This window comes from Phycodurus eques, chromosome 14 (genome assembly GCF_024500275.1).
Source record: "Phycodurus eques isolate BA_2022a chromosome 14, UOR_Pequ_1.1, whole genome shotgun sequence".
NCBI lineage: Eukaryota > Metazoa > Chordata > Actinopteri > Syngnathiformes > Syngnathidae > Phycodurus > Phycodurus eques.
In genome coordinates, this window is record NC_084538.1 from 5,271,414 (window position 1) to 5,299,112 (window position 27,699).

Below are 27,699 nucleotides of genomic sequence, written 5' to 3' on the forward strand. Positions count from 1 at the left end.
TATTACTGTGTGGCTAGCAACCACGGTGCTGTGTTGTGCTAAATCATCAAGTTATAAACCTTGTCACACATTTACCCCCCCCCCCCCCCCGCCCCCAATCCCATGATGCTCTGATAACGCCCACATGCACCCCTGATGCCACCATGCACCTGGATCCAACCATTCCAAGCAGTCGTATTAGAACGCGACGTGGTTGCTAATCTGGCACCAGACATGCAAGATACGTTCTTTAAATCGTCTTGGGCTGTACGTTAGCTTCACTGGGGACTAAATTGTCTTTGGTGTTACCAAAAATATGCCAATGTGCCAATCGCAGGGCACATATAAACACACATTCACACCTACGGGCAGTTTAGAGCCTTCAATCAACCTACCATGCATTGTTTTTGGGATGTGGGAGGAAACCGGAGTGCCCGGAGAAAACCCACACAAACACAGAGAGAACATGCAAACTCCACACAGGCAGGGCCGCGATTTGAACCCCGGTCCTCAGAACTGTGAGGCAGACACGCTAACCAGTCGCCCACCGTGCCGCCAAGTTTGGTTCCTTAATGATGAAATGGTCATTGACGCTTATGAAAACCGGCAGGCTTGACTTGTTCCACCTGGCAGAAGGCTTTTACGCTAGCTGACTGAACCGAAGCGCATCACTTCCTGCGTCACTTCCTGTCTTGACTTCCTACAACACTGAGCCTCTTCGCTCCCCAACATTCAGCATGAAGCCACAAGATCGCCTCATTATCTTTGCGGCCAACGTGGTCTGGATGACGGGTACGGCTCCTCGTCGCCAATTTGATAAAGTTTGGTTTTTTTTTGGGGGGGGGGGGGGTGGTGACTTAATTGCGTGTCTTTTCAGGGGTCCGGCTGAGCGAAGACATGAGGGTCTTCCAAACCCCCCGCGACATTTTCAGGAGAGCGGACGACGACGACGTCATACTGAATTTCACGCACGCGCTCGCCAACCACGACACCATCCATTGGTACAGACGGGTGCCCGGCGGCACCCGAGCTCTGGAGCTGTTGGCGTTGGTCAACTACAAGAAGGCTTTGGTGGAGCCGCCCTTCAGGGGCCGCGTCGACGTGAGCGGCGACGGCAGGGGGGCGGCGCACCTCCGCATCCTCCGGCCTGACGACGGCGGCCATTTTCTTGCCGCCGCCAGGAAGGGACAGGTACACGTCTGCTTCTCAGCCGTTCTTTGGCGCAGGAACGAGGTTGACAGTATTAGGTAAGCTATGGGAAAAAAGCAATGTCAGGAAAAGTCGTTTCATATGAGAATCGTGGCTTGTTTCGCGAACCAGACAGATGCACTGTGACTCTGCTAATGTAGCTTTCTTTGGCGGAGGAACAAAGTTATCAGTTCTAGGTAAGAAACAGGAACAAAACAATGTCAGAAATGCCAAATGTTCCCGAGGAAATGATATTATGGAACAAAAATTGCGAAAATGAGTAGTGTTGTTGCGGGTTTTTTTTTTTTTTTTTTTTGTGCGCTAGACAGCCATACTGTGACACTTCTGAAGTTCTCTTTGGCGCGGGAACAAGATTGACAGTTGTAGGTAAGACGGCAATTTCAAAGCTTCAGCGAGTTTGTCAAGAAAAACAGTTTTTACATGAAACAAAAAGCAGGGGTGAAAATGCATATCGTGTTTTGAAGCGGTTGTTTGCAACGGCACCGCGACGACCTCGGGCGAGGTTAGATTTGGCTCAGGAACGGGCTTAACTGCAGTTTTGTCGAGAAAAACGTGGATTTAATTGACAGACCGCGTTGACGGCTGAAAATCATTGTCGTTAGTGTTAAGAAAAATCGTGGTACGTCTGTTGAATAGGCTTTGTTTACGAAAACACGTATGTTAGTTCATTGAAGACTTTGGATGTTTATGAAAACGTATGATTAATGCATGGAGGACGACCTTGCCAATAATGTCAAAACAAGTCTTTTAGGTATTTCAAACCATCGAAATTGTCAGATTTTTACAAATGTTGTTGTTTTTAAAACGTACGGCAGCTTCGTTAAAACCTAAATGCTTTGAAGTTTACAAAAAAATATGTTTGTTCATCAAAGACGAAATCACATTTTATTGAAGGTTGTCAAAGACTAAATTATCTTCGATGTATCTGAAAAGACCCATGTTAGGTTAATTGAAAACTAAATTGTCTCTGTTGGTTATAAAAAATGTATGTGAGGTTCGTTTAACACTAAAGTACGTTTGAGAGTTACAAAAACACGTACAGTAGGTCAGTTTAATTGAAAACTGTTCCTGTACAGTATTTTAGGTTCATTGAATCGTGCTTGCGCTTTATGAAAAAATAACCACATTAGTGTCATTGACTCTGAATCGTCTTCGATTTTGAACAAAAGCCAAATGTTGAGTTCACTAAAGACCGAATTCTCTTCGAGGTTACAAAAACATCGACTTTGGGTCACTAAATCATTTTTGATGTTTACAAAAACACGTCAGGGTCATTGAAGACTTTTCCTCTGTGTTTACGAAAGCACGTTAGGTTTATTAAAGGCTAAATCATCTTTGAAGGCACGTTGACGTACATTTCCATAGACTTCCGAGATGGTTATCGGTTCTTTGAGGGCTCCGACTCAAAGCAAGTTTGAAGCGTCAGCCAAGGATGGATCGGACAGGCCTCAGTTCAGTCAAAGTTGGTTGCTGCATGCATCCCAGCTGGGCGGGCGAGAGGTTTTTGTGGTAGCTCGTCGCCTTTGTGCTCCTACGATGAAGCTTTTTTCGGCGCAGGGACCAAACTCACTGTTTTAGGTAAGAAAAACGGTGACTCGCGGCTTTTTAACTCGTTTCGTGCCTTTGAGAGCTTTTGGTTTGATTGAATGGCAATGATTGTTGATTTCAATTGAATGGAGAAGTGTTGATTTGGGTGACGTTAGTGCTAAAGTAGGTTAAATGGGTCTGAAGTGGAGGTTTTCCCTCGAAGGTTTTGGCCCCGAGCCAAAATTGTGGAGAAAATGTCTTTCTTGAGACAAAACCACAATAGCTCATCGAGTTAGAAGTCTTGACTCTGTTTGACTTACATTTAAAAAGTGGCCAAAAAATGGTTTATTTCTTGTTTTTAAAAAAAAAAAAAAAAAAAAACATGCTTGTGTTCAACAGATTAAAAAAAAGAAATGGGATAACTAAATAGGGTAGGGTAAATAAGCTTTGATGTTAAAAAAAAAAAAAAAAAGATTTGGGCAATAAAAGCCTCAAAATCACATTTTCTGTTTACAAGAATGTACATAAGGTTCTTTGAAGACTGTAAATAATATTTGATGTTAATAGAGAGCATACTTTGGTTCATTGAAGACCCTATAGTTTTTGATGTTAACAAACAACACGTTTGTTCGTTAAAGACTGTACAGCGTCTTTGAGGTTAACAAAACACAGACGTGAATTCAATTGCAGCCTGAATCGTCTTCATTCAGTGAAAACTAAATCGTCATTGATGTTGTTCGTTGAAGACTAACAAGAATCCCGTATGTTAGTGCGTTGAAGACTAGACTAATCATATTCTAATATCATATACTAATCATCATATACTAATAAGATAAGTACGTTCTGCTGAAGATTCTTGTATTTGTTGCTTACGAAACCACGTATGCTAGCTCCTTCAAGAGAGAATTGTCTTTGGTATTAACCAAAACGATGGTGATGTCATCTGTTCGTTCACGGTAATATTAGTTATTACAGTATACTGATGATTCGTGTCGGCTCCAAACAGATCCAAACGTCAAAATCACGCCGCCCACGGTGAAGTTGTTCCCGCCGTCGGATGGCGAGTGCACAAATCAGAAGGACAAGGAGGCCAAGAAGAAGACGCTGGTGTGCGCGGCCACCGACTTCTACCCCGACCACGTGGGCGTGGCCTGGATGGTGGACAGCCAGAAGCGTGACAAGGGCGTGGCCACGGACTCCGAGGCCCTGCGGCGAGGGCTCGGCTACAGCATCACTAGCAGGCTGAGGGTCCCGGCATCCGAGTGGTTGCACGGGAGCAGGAACTTCACCTGCGTCCTGACCTTTTTCGATGGGACGAGCTATAGCGACTACGCAGAGTCGATCAGCGGCAAAGATGGTGACTTCGTGACGCCGTTCGCGCTATATCGGTTTTGATGCTTACAGAAATGCGTCCGCTCGGTTTATTCAAGAATCTAAGTTGTCTTTAGTGTTTACAACCGCACGTGTCGGTGTCCCAAAAATATACTTGATGTTCAACTTAAGACTCTCAATAGTCTTTGGTGTTAACAAAAAAAAACACTCATGTTCGGTGTACTGAAGACTGTGAATTGTCTTTGATGGTTAAAAAATGTACACAAACCTCTCAACAAAAACACGTGTTATAACACTAACACTACAAATCATGCACTCTAAATAGTCTTTGACGTGAACAATTAACATGTACGTTAAGGTTCGTTGATGACAAAATTGCCTTTAGTAATTATGAATGTATGCCAGTTCCTTCAAAGACTCAAAATCATCTTTGATGTTAAGAAGAACGTACTGCAACTAATCTTATTTGATGCTTACATTATGCTAAGGTTTATTGATGACTCTAAATTGTCTTTGATTCACAAAGACCTGCACTGGGTCACTTATGTGTATTATGATCATTAAAGACTGTGAAGTCTTTTAGCTTAACAAAAACGTATGGTTGGTTCTTTGATCGCTTTTGATTTTTACGAAAACGCGTACATTAGGTGCATCAAAGACTGAATTGTCTTTCAAGTTGACAAAACACTCAAACACGCTAAATTGTCCCTTTGATGTTAGCAAAAATACGTAAGTTTGAAGACCGTATATTTTCTTTGATGCTTACAAAAACACGTACGTTACATTCGGTTCATCAGACTCAAAAACATCTTTGTTGTTCACAAAGACTTTGACGTTGTCTTTGACGTAAAAAAAAAACCTAAGTTGATAGAATCATCTCTGATGTTTACACAAACATGCTGGTTTTATTGGAAACTATCATTGATCGTAACAAAAATGCACGTTAGTTAATTGAGGGCTGTAATTTGTCTTTGATCTTGAAAAAAAATGCACGTTGAGATTTATTGAAAACTAGTTTGATGACTTTGATGTTTACAAAACTTAATAGACTTCTAAAGCCGTCAATGGCAGTGGATGTGTTTTAAGGTCACTTAAGAATGTAAATGGCCTTTGCTGTTTACACAAACACTGTACAGTCGGTTAATATAAGACTGTAAATTATCTTTGGTTACAAAACACATACAGTAGGTTATATTAGGACTAAATCATCTTTGAAGTGTACGAAAACAGTTAACAATTGGTCAACTAGAATCTGTTCACTATCATTGATGTTACCAAAAACACATTGTTTGTTGAAAAATAAAAAAAATAAAAAATGTCTTTGATGTTTTCGAAAACCCGTAGCTGTGGAGCGCTTTGCTCTTGAATGTTTCCGAAAACATTTAAATTGTCTTTCATGTTAACAAAAACATGTATGTTGGTAAATGACCTGAGATGTTTACAAAAACAAAAGCGCGTACGGTACGTTCGTTTGGTTGAGCACACGTCCTTGTTTTTGACCGTGATGACGACGACGGTGATGATGATGTCGATGCCATCGTGTCCGTGACCTTATCGTAATCTTGTCCTCCCTTTAGACTCAGCTGGAGAAGGACTTACCCGAGGTGATTGTTTTTTTGTTTGTTTGTTTGTTTTGGTAAGTGCATGTCTGGCTGATGGGGCTCTGGTGAAGTTATCAACGCTGTCACCCGTCTTTTTCCGTCCAGAGAGCTTCTTGAGGATGACGCAGAGCGCCAAGCTGTCGTACGCCGTCCTCATTGCCAAGAGCTGCGTCTACGCCGCCTTCGTGGCCTTCCTGCTGTGGCGGTTCAGGGTCGGTGGTGCTCTTGGGGAAAAAAAAAAAAAACAACAACTTAAAAGTGTATTAAATTGTCTTTGGTGTTTACAAAAAAAAACCACATTTGTCAGGTTCGATGAAGATTTCATTGCTTTTCATGCTCATGAAAATGTACGTTAGGCTCACTGATGACCCCAAACTCCAAACGTACTTTAGGATCAATATTTACAAAAATACGTGCGTTAGGTTCACTGAACACATACGGTTCATTGAAGACTAAGCTGCGTTTGATGTTTCCAAAAACACATCGGGCAAGACTTGCTTTCGGTCAGTGCGGCCTCGAGCGCAACACTGCACGATGATCTTCGTTATTTGCAGAAACACTCGTCTTGGTCAATGGTTAGGAAAACACGTACGTTCGGTTTAATTATGGTTCGGAACAGCCAAAAATGCAAAAGTACGATTTACTTACACGCGATCGCTGAATTTTTCTTTTTGTTTGTTGCAGGCGTCGCCTGGAAAAAACAACTGAAGGAAGAACGTCTTTACTGCTTTCATTTTTTTCGTTGTTGTTATTTATTCACTTTGTTCAATAAAAGTATATTTCAATAACAACAACAACAGTGTGATTGTCTGGCTTTTGAGTTCAAGTCAAATGATTATTTACTCCTGGAGAGGAGGTGTGCTTATTTTTTCCTTTTATTTTTACAAATATAACAAATAAAGCAGCTTGCGTCTCTCTAAGTAGATTCCTAGATGTAACTTGATCATTACTGCAAAGTATAGCCTAAATGCTATAGTATATTATACACATTTGTCATTGATCAAAATCTTCCATTTTTACTTGCATTTTTAAAAATGATTTTATTTTTTTTAGGAATTTTTCGGTATAAAAAGTTTTACATCTCTGCTCTATGTCAAACATATTCATATATTTTTACATTTTTACTATAAATTAGGCAGCATTTAAAAAAAAAATCTTTCCTTAATATCGATTTGAATTTGTAGTTTAAAAAAAGTTATGAGCATTTTGTTTAATTGGATCCCTTTGCAAAGTCAAAGACCTATATTTTTATTTAACTGAAAATTTCCCATTAATTATATACGATGTGAAGCATTTTACATGAATTATTTGAAAATCCCTAATTAACTTAATTTTCTTTTAATTTTTATGCATGGTTTGAAAAACGTTATGAGCATTTTGTTGCTTCTGCCCATTGAACTTACATTTTTCTGCAAATTCCCTACCTGATAATGCATTTTATATTTTTGTAAATTATCTTTTTGAAGTTTTTAAATTGTATATTTATTTTTTACTCATTAAACATATGGCTACTTGAAGTTTTGCAGCTTGCTGCTCCCTCTCAAACATTTCCTTTGTATTTAAATTGACCTTTTACTCCTAATATATACTGCATAAAGCACTTAATATGCAGTAAAAAAAAAAATCATAATAATTTCAGAACATGTTTTTGTGTGAGAATTGTGTTTCTCTGTCCTCCCTTGCACTTAAAAAAACTGTTTATATTAATCACTTCATTTCAGTTTACTTAATTTGATGTTAGTTCATTTTAGTATGACTCATATACGCCATAAAGTCTTTTAAATATATGAATACGATCACTATTTCATTTTTCGATTTAGAATCCATTTATAAAATTTGACTCTGCATGAATAACTCATCGAAATGAAAATGACTTGCAAATCAAAATAGTATGCAAACGTATTGATGCAAGTGCTGAATTCAAACCAACGGGAGCACATTTGAAACGTCGACGGGGTTTTGTTGTCACAGAAGGTGAGCGGATGTGGTCACTGTGCTCACACATCTCCACGAGCACAACTTTCCACTTCACCGCAACCTCCATCTTGCACCTGCTTGCTCGCACACACACACACACACACACACACACACACACACACACACACACACACACACACAGATGTGAGACGTGGGTGCACGCGTGGGCAGGAAATGAGAAGGTACAGTAATGCAACAACACTTTTTGTGCATTGTGCAATGTCAGTGCACATTGCAAAACAGCATAATAGTTTTCCACCGCTCCTTTTTTTGTGAACACATGAGCTGAGTCGCTGAGAGCTACACTGGGCTAACTACTTTTATTTTTATTTTTTTTCTGATTCATCAGCTTCCACTTCCAAGCTGAAACCGACAAAGTAGCAGCAACGAAAGTGTGTGTGCGCTCTTTGGACTGACGTTAAAAAGTCCGAGTGAAATCACTCAGCCTTCATTCGTTTTTATTGTATTTTAATACATCTTCATTTTATTTTTATTTATACCATTTTTTATTGTATTATTGATTATATACGACAAATATTTTAGCTATGTTTATTTAAATGTAGCTGGAGCTTAGTTATTTTCTTTCAATAATTACATACGACATGTACCATTTTGTTTTCATATAATCTGTTGATTTTATTTTCTACTTCTTCATCGAAATTATATTTACATTATATTTAAATCACATTTATATTTAGTAAAGACAGGTTTAAAAAGTGACCATTTTGTTTCTCTTTGCTCCCTTTATAACTTTTATGTTTAATCACATTTATATCTAATCAAGATTTTTGCTGTCGATTACATGGTGCACATACCACTTTATACCACTCAATATTTCATTCGTATTTATATTATTCATAATTATTCATTTATACAAGTTTAAAATGTTTTGAGCATTTTGTTTTTGCCTGCCTCTTTCGAACATATTGCTATATTTATATTTAACTTACATTTTACTATAAACTATACACCACAAATATTTGTTTTAATGTAACTCAGTAGATTTTTATATTTATTTATTAAAAAATTAATTGTATTTAAAATAGTGTTCACTTTTAGTCATTCCAATAAAAAATGAAAACAAATGTGCATTTACATGCATTGTTATAGTTACACACTCAATAAATCCCTTTGATATATTTTTAAATAGATTTAAAATTTGATTTTAAAAAATACATTGATTTAAAAAAAATACACTGAAATGAATGAATCTTTTATAATTTATAATTTTTTATAACTCCTTGTAGCCTGCCCTTGACTATGACGTAGTTATTTTCACAACAACTCGCACTGTCGCCTCCTCGTGGCAAATGATGGACTGGCAAACAAGCACACCCACACTGTGACGTCATTGTGAATGCATTGTTTTTATTGTGAACATACAAAAATAAAACAATATGATGAAATGGCAATAAGATGATGAGAATATTTGAGGCCTGGCGCGCCGCGCCCCGTGCAGCCCAGAGGCCTCAAAGCATCTTAACCCCTCCCTTCTCGGTACCCCACCCTAAAAACGGAGCGCACCGCCAGAACCAGCACCGCGGTGTCACCGAGCTAACCTGTCGCCGCTCCGTGCTTGGCGGGCACAGCTGGCACAGCAGAAGGCGGCGTAGTACTGGTTGGCGCACTGGCGGGCGTAGACCACCAGCTTGCAGTTGGCCAGCTCGGGCTGGTCCGAGCACGCCGTCCCCGATGATGATGACGATGACGATGACGTCGTGGCCACGCCTGAAACGCACGACCAGCTTTTCAAAATCCGTTTGGGACGAGGCAAAACTTCAATATACTGTTTGTAACGGACACAACATTAGGTACACCAGGCTGCACCGCATCATACTGCTCCTAATATGTTGTAGCCAATGTCACCATCAGAAATCTTTTGAATTTAAATACAAATCAAATACATCTAAAATAAATTGCGTCAATGGAAATAAATTTGAAATATTATTAGAATATTTAATTCATTGACAATCTTCAGATTTAACTTAAATGTAAAAATAACAAGAATGGATGCTGGGAAATGGAGCATTGTTTTTTTTTTCAAAAGCAAACATTTTCAACAAATGATAATATAAATCTAGAAAATATAACAATTAAACAAATGATTTTATATAATTATAAATATAATAATATATATATAATTTTATGTAACAAAGGTTTAAATTCACAACAAAAATAGGAATATGTTCAAAAAGGGGTATATTTTTCGTTTAACCTAATATTAAAATAGAAATAAAATACAAAGTGGAAGTGGAGGAACCCATTTTTCCTTCCGAAATGGAATTATCTTTATCCACCATTATGAAGAGAATTGTAGTTACTATTTAGGTTGCAAGTTCTGTAGTTTCTTTGCAACTTTGTCCAACTTACTACGAGGGGCATCACACCAAAAGTCAAACTTTTTTGACACCCACGCTTTTCACGTTGCCCCCCCCCCCCCTTTCTTTTTTTAGAGGTAGTCAAGAATAAAAATAGGAATACTGTATGTTCAAAAAGGTAGTATTTTTTATTGATTTATTTTTACCCAAAATTTAAATAGAAATAAAGACACCGAAAATGGATGGATGGGTGTTTCTTTTATTTTCAGTGATTGAATTTGCGCTGTTAGTGTTAGGTGGGATCAGGACCAGTTAGCGTGTTCAAAGGAACTAACGTGCATGTTTCCACACGGGAAGGCCTGACCTTTGACCGGAGGTTCGATCAATCGACCGCGGGGCTCACCTACCTGTCCGCGCGTCTTTGGCGACGCGTACGTCGGCCGAGGCGCTGACCGAATAGACGCCGGCGTAGGCGTTGCACGTGTAGGTGCCCTCGTCGGACGTCTGCACGTTGTTCAAGATCAGGCTCCCGTCGGGTGACGCCTGGACCTTACGCCCGTCCGGACGCACCGGGACGCCGTTCCTACGCCGGGAGGAAACGCCGTGATGATAATGATGATGCGTTTAGACATACAGTGCTACCTTGACTTACAAATGCCCCAAATTATGAGTTTTTCACATTACAGGCAGTCACTCGCTTGATTTGACTTATGAGTGAGCTTAACGTGGTGGGCACGGAACCCATTAAACTCGTAAGTCAAGGTACCACTGCAGTATGGAGGCTGGGTGAGGAGTACCTGGACCAGCCGATGCTGACGTTGTCCCCCGACGCAACGCAGGGCAGCAGGGCCGCGCTGCCTTTAGGGACCTGGATGTTGTCGGGAGCTTTGGTAATCTGCAGGGCGGCTGAAGGCGCAACCACAAAGACATAAAAAAAAAATAATCATAATAAATACAACGGTGCCTTGAGATAGGAGTTAACATAATTAAATAGAATGTAAGGAATGCAACAGTTGGTGCATTATAAACATTTTTTTTACATGCCGTAAGTTAATTGCAATGTATGAAGAATGACTTGGTCACCTTGGACTCTAAGTTGTACGTGTCTCTGCTCCAGATGATGTTGCGTGGAGGCGGAGCAAGTGTACACGCCGGCGTCCTCCGTCTGGAGCGACTCAATGAGCAGCGCGCCATCTGACTGCTGGACAAACCTTTGGGATACATATTTCATGTATAAATTTAGATTTAACATGCAATACAAGTCCATTTTTAAGGCAACACTTTTAAAATATGTGGATATTAAGACTTCTGAAAGGGTTTTAATGTAGACTAGTTCCATTTTAAGGACTTTTTGAAGCCGTTTTAGGAAGAAGACCTCAATTTTCCAGAACTTTTATAAAGACATTTTGTGTCGATTATGTTTATTATAAAACATTTTTTTAAAAGGCATGTTAGGTTGAATGTCAATTTGGGGGACTTTTTGAAGGCAATGTATAATACATCAATTTTTAAGATTTTATAAAGACATGTCCATGACTTGAACAAGCCCTGAAATGTGACATACTGTACATAAAATATCTTCCAAAAGTCTCCACATGAAAATCCTTTAAGAAGTCTTGAAAGTTAAGATATTTGACACCCAGTACCTTCAGCAAGTCTTGAAAACTGACAGCCTACCTAAAATGCCTTCAAAAAATGTTGGAAATCGACACTCTCTTTAAAATACGTTCCGAAAGTCTTAAGAATTGCTTAATTCTTCATGACATGCCTTCCAAAATCTTGAAAATGTAGTTATTCGACAAACTATTCCTTCAAAAGTCTTGAAAATGGACACAGTCTCCATAAAATACCATTGAAAAGTCTTGAAAATTGAAGAATTTGACATGAAATACTTCAAAAGAAATCTTTAAATCGGGGTACTTTTCATTCAGAGCCTTGAAAATTTCCTTCGCAAAGTTCTGAAACAGAACATATTTTACGTTGAAAACCCTTCAAAAACAATGTTTCCAAATCTAATTCATATAAATGCGATCGTACCTGGAGTCGGCGAGCGCGCGTCCGTCGCGCGTCCACTGTACGCTGACGTACGGCAGCGCGGCCGCGGGTACGACGGCGCACGGCACCCGGGCCGCTTGTCCCGCTCGCGTCTCCACCAAAGACGAGGCGGAGCGCTCCAGGCTGAACCTGACGGGAAGTAGAACACGCCGGTCCGTCCGTATGCCCTCCTGCTGCGCAAAGTTTCAAGATCAAGGAATTTGCTCTCACTCTGGCGAGGGTCCGTCCGCGGGCGGGGAGGTGGTCTGCGGCTGGGACGCCGCCTCTATAAATAGATTCGAACATTAGGGTTAAATGAGACGGCAGGGGCGCAGACCTCCGCCGAGGCGTTACCTGAGACGGTCAGGTAAACGTAGCGGTGATCTCTCTCCTGCTCCCTGGTGGCCACGCACAAGAACCAGCCGGCGTCCGACTTGCCGACGGGACCGAGAAGCAGCGAACCGTTCGGCTGCTCCTGACGTCTGCAGCAAAGACCCGAGCGGAAGCCAATTGACGCGTTTCGGGAAACTTCTAACACAACAAAGTGTCTGTGTTGACCCTACTGTACAAATTGTTACACGCATCAGAGGCTTCAACGTACCTACCTTACCTTTCTTCAAATCACATCAAATACAATTTACTGTAATTTATTGTGTATAATGTCCATTCCCCAACCCCTCCCAAAATTGTCAAAATTCAATACTGCCCGTTATACATAGGTATACGGGAAAATGGGAAAAAAGCGTTCACATTCTCTAAATGTATGCCGCCATGTAGAAGTTATGAAAAAGCTGTATACTTTCTTTCCAATATGCCACCGCCACCTAGAGGTTATGAGAAAGGTGTAGCCTCCACTTTCCTTCCAATATGACAGGGGTACGTATGACTGCATATATGTACCGTTGTGCACATACGTTTATATTCCCTGCCAGAATTTATGAAATATTGTTTGTTTGTTTTTTTAAATACGACTGATGACTGAACAACAACGGTCATGTTTTGTTTAATGAGAATGCTTTTCTGAAATGTTTGACAGATTAATTTGAATCCCATTCAAATAAAATTTAATGTTTCTCCTGGCCCTTCATGTTTCGTTTAAAGAATTGTACTCATCTTACAAATTCTGCCTGGGTAATCAAATAATACTTACATAATAATAATAATAAATATAAAAATAATAATACTTATTATAAGTATTATTATTTTTGTATTATATACAAAATACAGATAATTAAGTATTATCTGTATTTTGTATATAATAATACAAAATACAGATAATACTTAATGTTTTGATCATATGGATAGGATTGGATTGATTCATATGGATTGTAAAAATGCATTATACATACGTAGAAGGGTTTTCTAGAATTTTGAGGTCAACTTTGGGGGTGCGTATTATACATGGGTCCGCATTATACACGAGAAATTACGGTAGTCTTCAACCAACCTAATGTAGGAATTATTGTTAATTATTATTGTCTTTAACAAACCTGTTTTCACAAAACATCCAAGACAATTAGTATCAACAATTCAATTGTTTTCCTTCAAGATCAAAGATGATTTAGTCTTCAGTGACAAAACACACGTTTTCATGAATATCAAAGACGATTTAGAGGCTTTAACCAACCAAACGTACTTCGACAGACCTAATGTACATGATCTCGGAAACATCAAAGAAAACGTTGTCTTCAGCAAAACTTTGTAAACGAAGAAAATTTAGTTTTCAATAAAAACATCAAATTGCCTGGCTGACCCCAAATCTTTTAACAGTAGTGGACATATGTATGTTTTTGGACTCTATTTGGAAACCTTAAGAGGGCCAGAGAATCAAACCCGTAACTTTCTCTCTTTGGGGCAACCACTCGATCACTGTGATTCAAATTCTGACCTGTGTGACGCGAGTGCGACTCCGTCCTTCCTCCACTCTACCACTGTGACCGCACTGGATGACGACGACGGCGGCGGCGGGCTGACTCTGCAGGGCAGCACCACCGTCTGGCCCACCAGGGCCTCCACGGCGGACGGGTCCGACTGGTCGATCCTCACCTGGGCTGGCAAAGTCAAACTGGAGCGAGCAAGGAAAAGTCACTTCACGCTGCACTTCGACGCGGGTCGAAGTGGGCATAAAGGGTGCCGCACAAGCGAGTGACAAAAGCACATGCGGACACACGAGACGGCAACACAACACCGACACAAAAATACAGTGCTACCTTGACTTGTGAGTTAAATGTGTTCCGTGACCACGCTCACAACACAAATCACTAGTATCTAAAATCAAATTTCGCCATTGAAATGAATGTAAATGTAAATGCCATTAATCTGTTCCAGCCCCTAAAAAAACGTTTTGTAATAAGAAAACTCTCTCTATAGCATTGTACTGTATAAAAACATTGAAATAGAATGTAAAGAACCTTTTTTTTTTGCTTTGACATTGTGCTGCTCTTTCTGGTGTGCACACTTTGGCCAACAGGGGGCAGTATTATACACACATACATATAATACACGGAGATTTGATGATGAACAAACACGAACGAGAACATCCTAAACTGCAATAATATTTGTAGTTTTCCACAGAACAAAAATAATATATGCCCGTAAGTACTGTTGTATTGTCTGTCTATATGTGTTGCCACATCATTTATGTTAAAGTTGCTGAAACGTTTGTAACTACTGCGATATCGACGTTAGTTCAGTTAGCCGTCTATGGCATTTGGCGTTATGTGTTAGCATTAGGCTAGCAGACTTTCGTAAGAAAGTTATGCGGTTTAGTTCACGTGTTGTTCTCTGAATTTGATGTTTACTTTTATAGTAAACTTCAACTAGAAGTGGCAATAAAGAGCTTGAAGCAAGCACACTTGGGATCTTTTTTTGAAGAACTGTGCTGTCTGCCAAACTGCACACAGCACGCTCAGGGAGGGCGGAACAGACGTCATGGTTTGACGCGAGCGACAGCTTGCAATTGGAACAACTCTTAAATTGGGGCAGTCTTAAGTCAAGGTACCACTGTGCTATTTCGCCTGAGGTTTTTAGTGACCACACTCGGACGAGGACGGGTGAGCATCACAACACCTTTTTATTAGTTTTATAGTGAAAACACAGAGTGAGGTGACACACAAACACACACAAGTGTAGGCGGGGGCTGGTGAGCTCATGTCGGGTGGGTTATGGGAAGACAAGCGGGGTAGGAAGGGGCAGTGTCTACACAGTTATTCAATCTGGTTTTCATTTGTGGGGGGATTGAAAGGGTTCGTTACGGGGCGAAGGTGGTGACTCAAGGTTGTCGTTGGTAGTGGTAAGGGGTGCGGGGTTAACCGAGGAGCGCCCCCTCCCTCCAAAGGTTCTTACCTGGCTGCGGGGATGAAGTGCTTTTTCACTGTGATGAAGTAAGGCTTGCGGGCCTTCATGTACAAACGGGCTTTGTGGGCAGTATGGGCCACATTGGCAGCTATCCTGCCACCGTTGCCGTTGGAGCGACCATTTCCGTTTCTGTTGGAGTGGCCGTTTCCGTTTCTGTGCTCACCGTTTCCATTTCCGTTGTGGTCCTCACCATTTCCGTTTCCGTTGCCGCGCTGTCCATATCCGTTGGAGCGACCATTTCCGTTTCCGTTGTGGTCCTCACCATTTCCGTTGTCATGCTCGCCGTTTCCATTTCCGTTCCCGTTGGAGTGACCGTTGCCATTTCCGTTGTCATGCTCGCCGTTTCCATTTCCGTTGGAGTGACCGTTTCCATTTCCGTTGTCATGCTCGCCGTTTCCATTTCCGTTGGAGTGACCGTTTCCATTTCCGTTGTCATGCTCGCCGTTTCCATTTCCGTTGGAGTGACCGTTACCGTTTCCGTTGTCATGCTCGCCGTTTCCATTTCCGTTGGAGTGACCGTTGCCATTTCCGTTGTCATGCTCGCCGTTTCCATTTCCGTTCCCGTTGGAGTGACCGTTGCCATTTCCGTTGTCATGCTCGCCGTTTCCATTTCCGTTGGAGTGACCGTTTCCATTTCCGTTGTCATGCTCGCCGTTTCCATTTCCGTTGGAGTGACCGTTACCGTTTCCGTTGTCATGCTCGCCGTTTCCATTTCCGTTGGAGTGACCGTTGCCATTTCCGTTGCCACGCTCGCCGTTTCCATTTCCATTTCCGTTGGAGTGACCGTTGCCATTTCTGTTGCCACGCTCGCCGTTTCCATTTCCATTTCCGTTGGAGTGACCGTTGCCATTTCCGTTGTCATGCTCGCCGTTTCCGTTGGAGTTACCGTTGCCATTTCCGTTGTCATGCTCGCCGTTTCCGTTGGAGTGACCGTTGCCATTTCCGTTGTCATGCTCGCCGTTTCCGTTGGAGTGACCGTTGCCATTTCCGTTGTCATGCTCGCCGTTTCCGTTGGAGTGACCGTTGCCATTTCCGTTGCCACGCTCGCCGTTTCCATTTCCATTTCCGTTGGAGTGACCGTTGCCATTTCCGTTGTCATGCTCGCCGTTTCCGTTGGAGTGACCGTTGCCATTTCCGTTGTCATGCTCGCCGTTTCCATTTCCGTTTCCGTTGGAGTGACCGTTGCCAGTTCCATTGACGGGACCATTACCGTTTCCATTAGAACGGCCGTTACCGTTTCCATTTCCATTTCCATTTGGGTAACCGTTACCGTTTCCATTTCCATTGTCGTGACCATTACCGTTTCCGTTGGAGTGGCCGGTACTGTTTCCATTTCCATTTGGGTAACCATTACCATTACCATTTCCATTGCCATTTCCATTTGGGTAACCGTTACCGTTTCCGTTGGAGCGGCCGTTACCATTTCCATTTCCATTTGGGTAACCGTTACTATTACCGTTTCCGTTGGTGCGGCCGTTACCATTTCCATTTAGGGAACCGTTACCATTACCGTTTCCGTTGGTGCGGCCGTTACCGTTTCCGTTGGTGCGGCCGTTACCGTTTCCATTTCCGTTACCATTTCCGTTGGCACGGCCATTACCATTTCCGTTGGAGCGGCCGTTACCGTTTCCATTTCCGTTACCATTTCCGTTGGCACGGCCATTACCATTTCCGTTGGCGCGGCCGTTACCGTTTCCATTTCCGTTGGCGCGGCCGTTACCGTTTCCATTTCCGTTGGTGCGGCCGTTACCGTTTCCATTTCCGTTGGCGTGGCCGTTAACGTTTCCATTTCCATTGGCGCGGCCGTTACCGTTTCCATTTCTGTTGGCCCTGCCATTAGCGTTTCCATTGACACCGCCATTACCGTTTCCATTGGTGTCGCCGTTGCCATTTCCATTACCGTTTCCGTTGGCGTGACCATTACCGTTTCCGTTGGCGACACCATTACCATTTCCGTTGGTGCCACCATTACCGTTTCCGTTGGTGACACCATTACCATTTCCGTTGGTGCCACCATTACCGTTTCCGTTGGCGTGACCATTACCGTTTCCGTTGGCGACACCATTACCATTTCCGTTGGTGCCACCATTACCGTTTCCGTTGGCGACACCATTACCATTTCCGTTGGTGCCACCATTACCGTTTCCGTTTCCATTTCCGTTGTAGCCGTTTCCGTTTCCATTTGATCTGCCATTGGGCTCGTGGCAGACCCTCTCGCACTCCTCCTGCGTGTCAAAGTTATTGCTGTTGCCAAAGCAGCCTCCATACCAGAACTCGGTACACTTGGCAGTTAGAACATTGAAGAAGTAATGCGCCCTCCAGCTGGAGCAGGATCCGGCGGCCTTGGGCAGCGAGCAGATGGAACGCTCATCTGGAGAAAACAAGCAAAAAAGTTTTTCCTCAAATCACTTTAGCGCGTGCGGTGGAGTTTCCATTATCGACACTCACAAGGTGCTGGTGGGTCGCGGCAGCCCTCGCCATTGGGCCCAGCTGCGGCGGTGGTGCGGTCGTAGCAGCACCCGTAGGTGGTTCTGCGGCACTCGACGGCATTTTCAGAGGGGATTTCGGAAATGATCTGAGAACACATCAGAACACATGTCCTGCATCAGTCATCAATATCAATATTTGATCCAGTTCTATCAATACTGTAGCCAATGATACATCACAATAATCATACATGATCCAGTCGTATTCATACTGTAGCCTACGATATATCATGATCTCAATATTTCATTCAGTTGCATCGATATTTGATCTAAGTGTGCTAATGCCAGAGCCTACAGTACATCATGATATCGACATTTGATACAGCCATATCTGTATTGGATCTAATCGTATTGATGCTGATTCAGTCGCGTCGAATCTATAGCCTAAAATACATCACGATATTGATTTGATACAGTCGTATCAATAATGTCACCTATGACACATTATTATATCAATATTTGAAAGAGTTTAATCAATAATGTAGCCTTCGATACATTGTGGAGACATTTTTGCTACTGTCGATGCTGCATCTAATGACAAATCACCATACTGATATATAATCCACGTCGTATCAATACTGTCGTCTATGATACAGTAATGTATCGATATTCGATGCAATGGATTTTTTTTCCTAATAAAAAAATAAAAATTCCAAAACTGAAAAATACATTATTTTTCATTATTGAATTTCTAATTTTCCTGGTTTATTTTTTTATGATCCTAATTGTATTTTTCATGATCATATTTGCGTAATCTTTTTCAAATAATAAAAAAGAAAAAAGGAAACCATTTAAAAATGTTAAATACAAATAAATCTTAATTGCAGAACCACTGATTGGTGGGATGTGACAAGGTAAATTTCAATCCATAAAAATCCATAAAATTATATTAAAAAAAAAAAAGTATGTATAATGTATCTATAATCCATTAGGCTGTAAAAGAAACAATAAATGTTTTTTTAAATAGATTTATGGATAATAACCCATAAAGCTATCAGTAACAATATATTTTTTAAAGCTTTATGGAATTTTATAGATAAAAATAACTGCATGACAGCTGAGCAGTCAGAGGTGCTGCTATAAAGATTGACTATATTTAATTTTTTACATTTTTCCATTATCTATTTTTTTTTAAATAGTGTAAAAAGCTTTTTAAATCATGTAAAAACACAGAACATTAAAGGAAAGTCAGCCAAATTCCATGATTATAATTTTTTTTATCAATTATAAGTGTATAAAAGTATAATGTCATTCATTTCATTCCACAGTAGGTGCTTATTACTCCTCTCTCTGTTACTTGGGTTTCTAATTAAGTCCTACACAAACTATCATTGGCTGACGTTTTCAATCATTGTCGATACATCATTGCACCAAATAATACATGTAATTTATAGAGCACTTTACATCCAAAAAATGTATCACAAAATTAGACGACCTGACTGAGTGCTTGGACAGAATTCTGTTTTTATAAATCTATAAAATGTTTTGATTTCATTGAAAAAGTGCAGAAGATCAAAGGAAAGTGTGCCTATTAATGTCATATCAAATCATATGAAATGTCATACTTCAAATGACAGTAACTAGTAATACTGTTTATAAAGAAAAGAAAAGAAAGTTCTCTCTGTTCAAATAATGGTGCAGTTTTGGGCGCTCTGTGAATTCTGCCTAGCAACATTTGACTGTACAAAACAAACAAATGAGCAGTTTTGTATCGCAAGGTCCTCTCACCGCTCTGCCGGGGTGCTCGTCACAGCGCTGCATGTTGCAGTACTGCTGGTCGGTGGGTGCCTGGGAGTACTGGGCGCAGTAGGCGTCCTCGACCACGCGGGGTCCCAACTCGTCATTGTAGAGACAGTCCACGCCGCGATACTGGAAGCCGCCGCCGCACCGGACGGAGCAGTCGTTCCACTCGCCGGTTCTCCAGCTGTGGAAAGTCAGTTTGTTGGAAAACAAAGTACTTCAAAAGGCTTAGTTATGGGGGGAAATTTATATATATTTTTTTAAAAACATTCTAAGTACCACCAAATTGACCCAAATTAACATAGTGTAGCATAGTAAGCCTACGTGTTCATCAAAAATGAGGCAGAGGTTTTATTCCTAAAAAGTATATTGAATATTATAGTAAGCCACTGTAACATAATGCACAGTTTGGCACTTCAGACCTACAGGTCCGATTTTGTGCGCCTTTTAAGGCATGGCTTTTTGAGACTTTTTTGTCAGCCTACCAAATTTCAGGTTTGCTAAGTGAAACTGTCGCAGGGGGCTGAATTTTACAATAAAGCATCGTGGAAGAACTACGTTGGGCTTTCACTGACGTGTAGGTGGCAGGGCAGGCCTGAGGGTTGCAGGTTCTGTTGTGGATGGGCCGCGCGTAGTACGGGCACAGGTTGTCGGGCACGGCCTCGTTGTCGATGGAGCAGTAGACGGCTCTGGACTGGAAGCCTGGTGGTGGCAAAAATAGGCGGACGTTTTCAAATACGACAACAAAAGAAACGCAGAGGAGAAGTTGCTTCCCGGAATTCGGACTTCCCACCTAATCCGCACTCTTTGCTGCAGGCGGACCAAGATCCGAAGCTCCAGGCGTATCCCGCTGTGGGGTGTCCCACGGGAAGGTAGTACTCGTAATCCACGCCCTGGTTGGGCTCCATGCTGATCAGCTGTAATCATCACATCCGAAGTGCGTCACCCGGTACCGCGTCTGGTGTTCGAGACCCCGTCCGAGTAGCCCACTCACCTCCACGACGAGGGGCTCGGTGGTGGGTCCGCGGCCGATGATGGACTCGGGAGTGCTGTCGCCCTCGACGCCTCGTTGGTAGTACAGTTTGGTGCCGGCAATGTGCGTGGCCTGGGAGAACTCGAGGGACCAGTGGCCGTTCAGGTAGTAATCTCCTTGCAGGTTCTTGACGGCTAATCGCACGCACGCGCAGGGAACAAATTGCGGGAGGATGGTGACTTTCTACTACTTTCAAGCAGTCCAGGAAACATTGGGGTTGGAACTTTACGTTAAAAGAGTCTTTACCCAGGTAATTGCGTGAGGGTTTCTTCTCTCTGATGCTGATGGAGGTGGCTCCAGCGGGGATGGTGACGACATGGTTATAACCTGCAGACGTGAAAAGCAGGGCTCAGACTTCGCAGATGTCATTCAGAAAACGTGTGGGATGAGTACCGTACCGTGGGCCAGACGCTGTGCGGTGAAGGTGTTCTTGACCAGTGAGCAGGAGTGCCCGTTGCCTCCGCACACCAGACAGGGGTCCTCTTGCAGAGGGGAGTTCAGCATGTGGTCGCAGCCCATGTGCTGGAAAACACAAGTTCGAGTCATTCGTGTCACATGACAGACAATGGGTACAAATGGTGCCGGGGGAGAGGGTGGCACCAACTCTGTTGGGGTGTCGAAGGTGGTAAAAAAGTTGGAGGAAGGGGGTTGTTCAAACATATGACCGAGATGTATTTTTTGGGCCTGGTGTGGGTGGTTGTCGTACCGGGATAGATTTGAAAAGGCTGTTGTACGAGGTCGAATAGTGCGGCTACACATTTTGGAAAAAGACGTACAGGCAATGTAAAAACGCTTATGTGTTTTGTTTGTCTTTTATATTTTGGTGGACAACGAGGGGCCGTGCCATTTCTGTCTGTGATGGAAAAAGTTTTGAAAAGCCTGTTCTACGCTGTAAACTAGTGGCTAATAAAGATTCGAAAAGCCCGTCCTACAATGTGAAATCGACATAGCTAAATGTTCATCGGGGGTTTGTCTTGATTTGTTTTGCCAGCTAGCGGTGGGTGGATTGTGGTCGTGTGCCATCTTTCTAGGGGTGTTGACGAGGGGGTTACGCGCCTCAATATTGGTAGGTTTTACAACGTAATATCAACAATCGACGCTGGAGACCAAAAGTTGCAGAATCCATCAATGAACTTGTTGCTACGCTACCGCGCAGACTCCCTCCACGCAGATATCATGGCGTCCCGGGTGGCAAGGTGTCCCGTCCTTAACGGCGGCGCTGTGGCGGTAGACAAAGTTCCCTCCCCTTGGTATGCAGTTCAGCTCGCAGGGGTTCTCGGCTGTCACGAGCAAATATGATCAATTATGAGAATTGTGTGAACGCTGAAGAGCAATAAAATAATAATAATAATAAATAAGTGTTGCATTGTTATCCCACCACTTTGTTTTCCTTCTAAAACGTTGACATTTCTCAACATATTCAAACCAATTCAAGCCATTGCTGCGTCAAAATATTCAGCTGATTTCACTTTACCCACAATTCCACATTCTACATGAGACATTTACCAAATACAATTATTATCTTATTAGTCTTATTCAATTATTATTGAAACAACTGCAACTTCAAAATGTTCAGCTCATTCGGGACAATTGCTTTCCATTTTGCTACGTATTAGCATACCTACTGTTAGCAACTGAGCAATTGTCTTAAGAAATATAAATACAGGGCAAGATGTAAAATCTTCATCAATCGCGCTCGTTTGAGCAAATCTCATGAGTATAATAATTCAATATTTTAACATCCAACATTTTACTTTTCAATTCAACTCCACAGCCATTCGCACACTATTTGTAATGAAATTGCCTTCTGTAGTTGTTATTATTTTTGCTAATCATGAACGATGGCGGGTAAATCTACCTCCATAATAAGGCAGCCAGGAGTAGCGGGTCCCCTTGAAGTCGGTCCCGTCGAACTGGGCGCACTGCTCCTCGCGGTAATCCTTGGTTCCCGCGGGACACGGCTAAATGCGCAAATTGATATCGTTACGCATCGATAATATTACATACCCGATCCTTCGTTGATCACATAATGGCTGCATTGCTCAATATTTTTCAATATTTACCTCAGTGTTACAGGCCAGATAAGACTTGTCAGGTCCGACGCAGTTGAACCCTCCGTCATTTCTGTTTGGAATGGAAAAAAAAAAGACAATTAGCGCAGCTACATGCTAATTAGCCTGCTAGTTGCTACATATGCTTAAACAAAACCGAGCGTTCTCGTAAGGATCCCCTTATTCATGGAATTCAATTCATTTTATACAATATATATACAATCTATATATGTAGTCGAAAATTGATTCATTGATTGCTTATATACAGTATATAAGTACATATACATATGTATTATGTTAAAATACATTCTAATCCATTGTGGCTATCTTCTTCTGGTAGTGTTAACCTCTTTCAGCGAGTTTTTTTTTGTTTAGATTTTTAACTTATTTTACTTCCTTTTCCTTTTATATAAATTAATAAAAATACCTTTCAATGAAGACATTTTAAGACTTGCTTTAAATGAGATTGATCAAATTTAATTGGTAAGAAAATGCTAATGCCAAAATATAATAATTAGATAATTATATTTAAAAATAAAAACAAAATTAAATAAGAGAAATACATATTTTGATAACCATTATTTAATGAAAATTTATATCAATATATATATATGTATATATATATATTAATATTCATAATAATTATCTTCAAATATAGATGAATAGTAAAATGGAAATAAGCATTTCAAGAAAATATTACCTACTCTCTGTAAAGAACTTTTGAGTGCATCACCCATGAATACGTTCAATAACATTTCAAAAATATATAAAATGTATATTTTAAATAATGGCTATAATTCCAAAATAAATATTTGAGATTCACTTTCAAATGTAAAATTTGAATGATCAAAAATAAAAAAGAAATAAAATAATAACATATCTAAAAAGAATTTTACCTTACCCAGAGAAAAACATCATTTGACGTATGGGGCATATGAGTTCATCAGCCATAAACAAAAGGTATTTTGAGAGAGCAAACCAAAATGATGATGTGAGACTTTTTCCATATACCCCCTCGGAGGTCTTTAAGGAGAGATTGAAATAAAATATAAACACACATTTCATCCTCTCCCAGACAACGCCCTAAAAAAAGACGCATGTTATTTGACTCGGACGTTCTTCCTGCCAACTGCGACCATACTGACTGTACACGGCCAGTGAGTACGGTGCACGCGTGTGTGTGCGTGTGTCTGTGTGTGTGCATTTGTACAGTCTGTAGGTAGAGCAAACACACACTACTAATAAGAAGAAAACTACTTCTTCTGTCTTTTCGAGCATAGGTTCTTGAGAGTTTTTTTGTGGGCCTAGTTGTGGTAGACATGTCTACCAAATGTCATGATGCGAAGTGAAAATAACTGGGGGGGTGATTCCCCCCCCCCCACCCCCATTTAGAGTACGCTACCAACTAAATAGCCACTTGAAACTAAAGAGGCAGACTTCCCGTGTCATTCTGGGCGTTGCTTCTTGAGTCTTTTTGGCGCCTTTCCTTGCGATAAACATTCCAGCCGAATTTCACGTTGCCAAGTGAAATGGATTTGAAAGGCTTATTTTTGGATTTTTTTTTTTTTAAGCAAACTTTCCATACCTGTGGGTGACGCAGCGTCTGCTTCTGATCATCACACCACCGCCGCAGGTCCGACTGCATGGCCCGAATGCACCCCAGTCTTCCCAGTAGTCCTCAGCGGACACCTACGCGTACGTAGACACACACACACACACACACACACACACAAACTTCGAAGAGACTTTTCTCACACTTTGTATGTGCGATATCATGCAAAGTGTTACCAAAAGGGCTGGAGCAAGCACCAGCTGGAGGAGTAACAGAGGCAGCCTCATCGTCGTAAGTTACCTTGAGGAGGTACAAGTATAAGTTAGTACACAAACGTCAACAAACGTCAATCCCGTGTCCGCGCTTTAAACATTAACACTGTGCTTGAAATACAAGACAATAAAAACGATTCACTTAAAATGTCCCTACAATTGTACCGGAAGACATGTTTTGAAAACAAAGAGGTTCTCAAAGATGAAATGCAAAAGGACTTCAAAGTTAAATATATAAGCGTTAAATATAATTTGAACAGTACTTAATAAATGTAGTGTACCGGATTTAAAAAACAAACAAAAAAAAATTTAAGTTTAAAAAAAAGTTGAGGTCGCTGTAACATTATGTAGTTTGAACATTGTATTGATTCTTTCACGTCCCCTAGAGGGAGCCCGTGTCCCAAGAACACTCCATTTCTAGAGCAACTGTAGTTAATACACACAGAACAATGTTAAAAAATTTATCACAACTAAAATATGTCATTTTCCCCAGTCATTTCATATACGAAACAAAGGATGACACGAGTTTATTTGTATGCAATTGTATGAAAGAGAACTTTTTTTTTTAATTCAAAGGAATTCTGATCTAGTTTACTTTGTGCATTATTTTTTTCTACTGTTACTTTCTTTTACCTTATATTTCCTTTATTTTTAACCTCCTGTCCTTTTTAAACGTTTTCATTTTTTCAAGCTTACATTTATTTTTTTCCAAAAATGTTTTATCCTTAAACTATTTAACTTTTTTTACTTCCTTAAATGTCTTTTAACCTTAAATTCATTTTATACATTTAAATCTCTTTTGATAACTTTAGATTGTGTATATATATAAATATATATATATAATTTTATTATAACCCTCTATTTTTTTTACCTTGAACTTTCTTTTGACCATAAATGTACTTTATTTAACATTTTTTTCATTTTTGAAATTCTTTTACTTCCATAAATTACTTTTTTTAAACCTTGTTTTTAACCTTAATTTTGTTTTCTTTTGTAATCTCCAACTTATTTTACTTTTATCCTCTTTTTAACTTTTTTCTTTGTAACTTTAAATCGGTCGTATATTTTTAACCGTATATTTACCATTTTAACCTTCCACTTATTTTTAACCTAATTTACTTCCTTAAATGTCTTTTCTTTTTATACATAATTACATAATTGAACCGGTCTCTAAATTGAACCTTAAATTTATTTTTATTCTTTTTACACTTGTTTTCTTTTTATCTTAAATGACTTTTGTTTTACCCTCTGTTACCTCCTTAACATTTTTTTAATAATTTGTTTTTGCCTTTTATTCGTCTTACTTCGTTACCATTTGAAATTGATCCTTTAAACTTAAATTTTTAAGCCTTAAATTCCCTTTATTTTTTAAACTACATTTACTTCTTCTTTTTTTCACCTTACATTTCTCTTATTTTTAACATTTTTCTTAAATGTTTTTCCAATTTTTTTTATCCTTATATGTTGTTGTTTCTCTGTCTGTTGTTTCTCTGTCTTAAATGTCTTTTAATTAAACTCTTTTATGTCCTTCATTTTTTTCCCTTCCCCCCCCCCCCCCCTCTATTTTAGTTTTACCTCTTTCACCTCCTTAAATATCAAATGTTTCTGTATTTTTTCAACCTTGATTATAATTGTTTTTCTTTTCTTTTTTAAAAAATATCTTATTTAACCTATTTTGCAACCTTAAATGTCTTCAATTTCTTTAAAGGTCCTTTATTTTCCAGCCACCATTTTTTCTCTACTTTTTTTCCCCCGTTTTAATCTTAAGACTTTCCAAACCTCTTTTTTTTTTTTTTAAATACAACTTTTATTTTTGTAATCTCTTCTACGTCCTTAAATGCACTTCCTGTTACCGTTGGTCTTTTTAAAATTCTCTTTTACTTTGTACATTGTTGACATATTTTACTTCCGCTCGTGTTCGTCCCGTTCGCTTGACGGCGTGAAACGAGTCGTAAATCAACTCATTTCCTCCTCCTCCTGCTCGCTTTTCTTGCAACTTTCCAAAACCCGTTCCGCTAAAAGAACGCCCCGACTCGCGTGTCGGTACTCACCGGGATCGGTGCGGTCGAACTCGGTCTGGTTCCGGGAGGTTCTTGCAGCTGGACTCGGTCCGGCAGATTAGTCCAAAAGGAGCCGCGGTGCCCTCATATATTGCGGGGGGTGCGGGTGGGGGTGGGTGGGTGAAGAGGTGTCGAGGAGGGAGAAGGGAGGTACAGAAGCAGGGGGGGTTAGGGTGGAGGATGGAGGGCTGGGGGAGGGGGGACTCTTCGCACATGCGCACAAGAACCCCATTTAATTGCCCCTACTTTTGGGCAGAGGGGGAAAAGTCATCACACGGAGTCACATGTTTAAAAAAAATAAATCAAAATAAAAAGTGGTAAAAGCAGTGGAGAAAAAGTACCCAAAATACTTGGTTACTGTAAGCAGATGTTTCAGGTATCTGTAGTTGACTTGAGGATTTGTTTTTCTAACTACTGTTTGCTTTTAGCTCCTCCATTTGAAGAGATCTCCTTACTTTGTCAAAACAGGCTCGTTACTTAGAGAGAGAGAAAGTGAGGAAACAACAACATGCAACGAGGAATGTGACCCCCCCCCTTCTCAATATGTAAGTCAATAAAAGACGGAAACTACCACCATTTTTGTTATGAAAGTTATTAAAACCGGTATCGGTACAGTCAGGTCCATAAATAATGGGAGATCAACACAATTGTGATGCGATTTAACTGCTGACCTTCAGCTTTGAGGGTATTTGCATCCCAATCAGGAGAACAGTGTAGGACTTAAAACAGTTTGTATCTATGGCTTCCACTTTTTAAGGGACCGAAAATGATTGGGACAAATTAACAATCATGAATCAACCTTTCCCTTTTTAATTTTTGGTTGCAAATCCTTTGCGGTCGCACACAACCCGAAGTGTGGAGCACAGACGTAACCAGGCCTACAACTGCAACCGTCTTCAGTTCCTGCTCGTTCTTGGGGCATTTTCCCCGTCAAGTGAAATGCATACTCAGTTGGATTCAGGTCAGGTGACCGAAGTTTTTGTTTGAGCTGGGACTGTTTGTTACAGATCGTAGGTCACATCAATGGTGGAAGAAGTTTTGAAGTGATTTATCTTGGCTTCATTCTTTGATTTTTATTTGTTTTAAAGGTCATAAAAACCTGGCATTTGAACAGGGCCGGCCGGGTACACTTTTTATATCCACTCTATGTAACGGCGCTCTGAACGAAAAC

The 27,699-nt window shown here is 40.7% G+C and overlaps 1 protein-coding gene and 1 gene segment (V, D, J or C); one reads left to right on the forward strand and one right to left on the reverse strand.

Annotated features, from left to right (window-relative positions):
* The first annotated feature begins 70 nt into the window (after positions 1-70).
* On the forward strand, positions 71-6,445 carry LOC133412399 (T cell receptor beta chain MC.7.G5-like). The segment is given in 5 exon segments: positions 71-1,364; positions 3,722-4,072; positions 5,625-5,651; positions 5,754-5,860; positions 6,333-6,445. Coding segments are annotated over 5 exon segments (570 nt in total).
* A 2,538-nt stretch (positions 6,446-8,983) lies between these two features.
* Positions 8,984-26,635, reverse strand: LOC133412533 (papilin-like). Of its 11 annotated transcripts, none has more exons than XM_061695868.1 (23): positions 26,520-26,635; positions 24,433-24,496; positions 24,230-24,333; positions 22,657-22,717; positions 22,452-22,554; positions 21,743-21,873; positions 20,992-21,115; positions 20,840-20,920; positions 20,555-20,727; positions 20,354-20,477; positions 20,136-20,262; positions 19,549-19,744; positions 17,783-17,909; positions 15,323-17,705; positions 13,866-14,042; positions 12,332-12,505; positions 12,209-12,263; positions 11,981-12,127; positions 11,864-11,901; positions 11,027-11,154; positions 10,741-10,849; positions 10,347-10,526; positions 8,984-9,353 (listed from the first exon to the last, which is right to left on the reverse strand). In XM_061695868.1, exons 2-23 carry the CDS (start codon positions 24,481-24,483, stop codon positions 9,095-9,097), a joined length of 5,052 nt encoding a protein of 1,683 aa, XP_061551852.1. In that variant the 5' UTR covers positions 24,484-24,496; positions 26,520-26,635; the 3' UTR covers positions 8,984-9,094. The 11 variants fall into 11 exon arrangements, with proteins under 11 accessions (XP_061551852.1, XP_061551851.1, XP_061551854.1 ...); XM_061695867.1 differs by having other exon boundaries at positions 12,332-12,508; XM_061695869.1 differs by having other exon boundaries at positions 9,099-9,353; positions 10,351-10,526; positions 12,332-12,508.
* Positions 26,636-27,699: the final 1,064 nt, after the last annotated feature.